The 5,646-nt window shown below is 36.2% G+C and overlaps 1 protein-coding gene across 1 annotated transcript; it reads right to left on the reverse strand.

Moving 5' to 3' along the window:
* Positions 1-535: 535 nt before the first annotated feature.
* On the reverse strand, positions 536-4,440 carry foxa (forkhead box A sequence). The gene is made up of 2 exons (XM_067376521.1): positions 4,240-4,440; positions 536-1,600 (listed from the first exon to the last, which is right to left on the reverse strand). The coding sequence occupies exons 1-2, from the start codon at positions 4,297-4,299 to the stop codon at positions 536-538; spliced, it is 1,125 nt and encodes a 374-aa protein (XP_067232622.1). The 5' UTR covers positions 4,300-4,440.
* Between the last annotated feature and the right edge of the window lie 1,206 nt (positions 4,441-5,646).

A 5,646-nucleotide genomic window follows, 5' to 3' on the forward strand; every position in this document is an offset into this window, starting at 1 on the left:
TCATGATTATTTTTTGTTCAGAATCTGTGTCTTGTCCATTTTATTCATTTTTATTGGTTTCTAAAGGTGGCTACTAGTTTTCAGTGTGGCTGTCTTGGTTAGTGTGAGGAATGTTAGGGCAGGAAATGATGTTTATCTTTTACAATGAGAGCAGGACAATGCCTCAGTTGAGTTGATTCTTCCCCAAACACTCTCTTGAGGAATTTAAAAAATGCAGCAGAATAATGTGAAAGCCTGAAAATGTGATTATACTTGCACCTTACACCAGACACGCAAATAACAGAATTAACACCTTTTGAAATGTTTAAAATTTTACTTAAGATTTACAGCAAGGAATTCATATTGATATGTATCTTCAAACACCTTCAATTCAATTGAATTTATCTGAAACATTCACACAGAGAATCACAGAAATCCTTTAGCATCAGATAACAGATACTTCTCCAGCTATGGGGCGTCCATTAACTAATATATACAGCAACTATAAGTATCTAAAAAGAAAAGGATTCATTTTTAATACACTACAGAAGGATGATCAGGAGGAACTCAGAAGAGGAGTAGAACACATGCTAAATCCAGGATAGTAAACGGAGTCTCCAGCATATGTGGTGAAGTTGGGATGGGAATTTGTCTGACAGTAAACCGGGTAGCTCACAGGGGTCTCGCAGTACTGGAAGTCCATAAGTCGCGGGACAGAAATTGGGTTTTGGGATGTTGGTTCACAGTGCAAGCTGGTTTCCATAGAGGCTGACGGGACAGACTGCAGGTTTGGGCTGGACATTGTTGGGAATGGGACACTCAGGGAGTGTGTTGAGATATCTGGAGTCTGGGTAGGAAACAAAGCATGTGAGTGAGTAAGATGCTGAGGAAGATGGGAAGGTTCTTTGTTGGTTGGATAGGACGCTGGTAATATGGTTGAACGCTGTGTTGTGGTGTCACTCGAAGGAGGTACAGGTGATTTGCAAGAAGAGATGACTGTCTTGACCTCCACCTTTTTTTTCTTCCCTTCAACTTTCACAGCTTCCCCATCCGAATTTTTCGTTGTTGATGGCGACGTCGCCTTTTGGCACTTGAAGCGCTTCTGGCGACGCATGTAGCAGCCGTTTTCGAACATGTTACCGGAGTCGGGGTGCAGGGCCCAGTATGAGCCTTTCCCTGGCGAGTCTGGCGATCTCGGTACGCGCACGAAGCAGTCATTGAACGACAGGGAATGGCGGATGGAGTTTTGCCATCGCTGTTGATTCTGTCTGTAATACGGGAAGAGTTGGCGGATCCAGTCGTAGATCTCATTCAGAGTCAGTCTTTTGGCTGGTGACTGCTGGATTGCCATGCAGATTAGAGAAATGTAGGAATACGGCGGTTTGGCATGGCTTAAGGTCCGTCTGTAAACTGATTTCAGTGCCGGAAACTCAGGTTCATTGGAGCTGCTTTCAACGTATCCTTTGGGATTTGGTGGAGGCAGTATCCCCACTGGGCTTTCAAGCCTCCCGGTGTTTCCCGCAGCTGCTGAATCACACGACGGGCCGTAACTCAGGTAGTGATGCTCTGGGGGGGAATATCCTCTAGGGCCCAGCGGCAGACTGTCTGCTCCATAATACACCTGCAAAGACGAGAAATGATCATTATAATTGAAAAGAACATTATTATTGTAATGTGAGGGACAGAGTCAGAAATATACCAAGGCCTTGTGGCAAAAATCAAAGGTGAAAAAATGTCTTATATTTTATTCAATTCAATTCACATTTATTTGTATAGCGCTTTTCATGATACATATCGTTTCAAAGCAGCTTTACAGGAAATGCATATGTCAGCATTATAATTTAGAGTGATCTGTTATCAGAGGGGACTGTGTCCAAATTATGTAATTTCAGAAATGTACATATACAAGTCATGCAGTTAGCTAACAATGTATTAATTTAAGGTAGAAACAATGAGCTCATTTAAGTAATTAATACATGCTAACAATGATTAGGATAATTTTATTAAAACATAAAATTAGGATAATTTGTGTCACTAAAATTATGGCTTTTTCTTTGACAAAAAAACAAACAAAAAAAAAACATTAAACTGATTAAATCTAAAACTGAATGAGCTATATGATTTAAAAAAAACTTTATAGTTTGCTGTTCATAGAGTTATAATTGTGTGCATTATTTTGATTTTATAATTAACAGCCATCAAATTTACTGTAGTTCGTTTTCAAATAAAGTATGATAGGCTACATAAATGGAAGTATGGTTTATATGGGTAAAAAAACTACTTTACATAAAGAGAAATATCCCCCCTTTTAAAAAGGGCAAAAAAAAAAAAAAAAAAAAACAACAACAAAAAGGCTAATATACAGTTTAATGTTCTGCCTTACAGGATTGAGTGACCACAAAACCAGTCCTAAGTCACATGGGTATATTTGTAGCAATAGCCAACAATACATTGTATGGGCCAAAATGATTGATTTTTCTTTTATGCCAAAAATCATTAGGATATTAAGTAAAGATCATGTTCCATGAAGATATTTTGCCATAAATATATCAAACATCTTTTTTTCTAAGTAATATGCATTGCTAAGGACTTCATTTGGACAACTTTAAAGGTGATTTTCTCAATATGTTGATTTTTTTGCACCCTCAGATTCCAAATTTTCAAATAGTTGCATCTCGGACAAATCCTAACAAACCATACATCAATGGAAAGCTTATTTATTCAGCTTTCAGATGATGTATAAATCTCAATTTCAAAAAATTGACCTTTATGACTGGTTTTGTGGTCCAGGGTCACAAATTTGCTTGCTCTTTGAGCATTTTGGTAATGCATTATTTAGGTCATAAATATTAGTATTAACTCAATCGAGCTCATTAAAGTAATTAATACATGTTAACAATGATTAGGATAATTTTTTAAAACATAAAATTAGGATATTTTTATATTAAATATATTATTCAAAGGCAATTGTTGAATTTGTCACTCAAATTATGGCTTTTTCTTTGACAAAAAAAAAAAAAATCTGATTAAATATAAATCTGAATGAGCTATATAATTTAAAAGACTTTATAGTTTGCTGTTTATAGTATTATGATTTTCAATTTTCTTCTTTGTTATGTCTATGTTATGATCTCGGCCAAATCCTTACAAACCATACATCAATGGAAAGCTTATTTATTCAGCTTTCAGATGATGTATACATCTCAATTTCAAAAAAATTGACCCTTATGACTGGTTTTGTGGTCCAGGGTCACACATTTGCTTGCTCTTTGAGCATTTTGGTAATGCATGATTTGGGTCATAAATATATTAACTCATTAATATTGGACATTCAGTGTGCATCACTTGTATTGCTGACATCGACGTCCATAGATTCCTGCCTAACCTTTATTTCATAACCAAACCTTGGCGCCTTTGGTAACGCCATGTAAATGTATTCTGACCACCCACCCCGACGATAACCCCATTATCCGGCTAGTCCGGCTTTTCTTCTCACCCTTGTTTTGTCTCTTTTTAAGTCACTCACCGTCCGCCTTTTTCTATCTCATGACAGAGGGGTGTTTGGGGGCGCGACTGCTGTTCTCAGTTGTTCTTTTTCCCCCAAATGGACACCGTTCGTAATAATTCGGCCCTTTCAAGTCGGAACCCCGCTTTCGTGTTTCGGATTCCGAAACGCCCCTCTGGTTATGAGCCCGTGCTGGGCCGATTGTAAGTCATACATGAGTGTCAAAGCGCGAGACATTCAACACAATCACAGAGTCAATCAATTAACTGCTGCTAGACCACACACACACACACACACTGACGCAGACAAGATGAAAACACACGTATAACCATGGGAACATTAACGTGACTGCGTCATGCAGATAAAACCTTCAAACAGATTCAAGTCACCTGTTCCAGACTATTTTAAAAGGGTTCTGTTGTTTTGACTGGAAAAAAAATATGTTTGAATGAATTAGAAGAAAATAACAAGCTATAGGCCTTAATTTAAGATTAGTTTTAAACTAGAGGTGTTTTATGCGTCAAATATGACATAAACACGTCATTAAAATGAAAAAATAAAAGTTAGCAAGTTATAAATAAAAAAAATAAAAAATAAAAAAAAATATTAGTTGCTCTATTTAGCTATTTTGGAGAATAAATAGGCTATTTCCTCGCAAAACAACTGAAGTTAACAGTAATTACGAAATATCAGTTATTATAAATGAGAAATGACAGGTAAATTGAATGAAATGTTTTCTCCCATGGGAAACATACCTCGCTGGAGTAATATGACATCCATTGATCGCCTCTCTCACGTTTTACTTCGTCAATCATGTCTTCAGTTATTCAACTAAATAATTAATTGCCAAATAATGCAAAATTCCAGAGTGAATTTTAAATAAATTATATTTAAACCTCAATTTGGATCACAGAGCATTTGGAAATCCCACACTATGTGTGTAAACTGCAGTAGGAGTCCAGTCAGGAAAGTTTGGAAGTGTGTTGCTCCTCACAGACTGAGTCACATATATGAGTGCTGATCTCCCGCCCTCTGACCAGCGTCCTGCCCACCTCCTGCCCTCTGCACCATACACACACACTAGCCTACAGCACTGCTCTATTGACTTTATTTTATTCAGCAATTACACGGCTTCAATAAAAAGATCATCTAAAATTTATTGTCTCAAAATGGCCTGACAGTTTTAGGCCTAGCCCAAAACATTGTGTTCAAACGACTTAAAGTAAACGTTCAAGATTCAACAATGGTCAGATTATCTCTTGATAATGTAAAGTTACATTGTTCAAAGGGCTTGAAATTTCTTTCTTTCTTTCTTTCTTTCTTTCTTTCTTTCTTTCTTTCTTTCTTTCTTTCTTTCTTTCTTTCTTTCTTTCTTTCTTTCTTTCTTTCTTTCTTTCTTTCTTTCTTTCTTTCTTTCTTTCTTTCTTTCTTTCTTTCTTTCAGCTTGATAAAGACTAACAATTGTGGAATTATTTTTGGTTTCACAAAAAGAAAGAAAGTGTATCTACATATAGGCTAAGTATTACAATTATTATTTTATTATACTATTAATATTATATTACTACTATTATTATTATACTAATAATTTAATGTTCTATTCTAGGTTTAATTATACATATTATCACCTAAATAAGCTGTTTTGTGTTTAATAGTTGCTTTATATTTAATAGGTAATAAATTGTCAAATCTATGAATGTAATTTGAAAAAAAGAAAAAGAAAAAAGATGATAAAGAAAAAAAATGGCCCTTAAAAGCTGAAAACTCTTCCTGAAGTTCAGGAGGCAAATATTGACTCTTAATTATTTTCTGACTCTGATCATCACTGCTATAAAGATGTATATATAGACCGATATATAATATTCATGTGCATCTATTTTTCGGTCTGTAAGGTTGGCATTGTGTCTCATTCAGTGGTCACAGCTCACCCCTCTCCCGTCCTCTCCTTTGTGAGAGACAGCTGTTTGGCGGATTGGGGGTGTTGGGTGTCATTTTTATTGATGGAAAGCAAACATTTACTCTGTGTGCCATTTAAAAGCACCACCCTCCTCTGCCTGCCCGTTCAGCTCAGCCAATCAGAGGCCTCAAGAAACACTCCTGCTCTCACAAAACAGACTTTATGAGTCTTGTAGGCTATTCATATTGTCAAAAGTGAGCAAAATATT

Source organism: Chanodichthys erythropterus, chromosome 1 (assembly GCF_024489055.1).
Source record: "Chanodichthys erythropterus isolate Z2021 chromosome 1, ASM2448905v1, whole genome shotgun sequence".
NCBI classification, from domain to species: Eukaryota; Metazoa; Chordata; class Actinopteri; order Cypriniformes; family Xenocyprididae; genus Chanodichthys; species Chanodichthys erythropterus.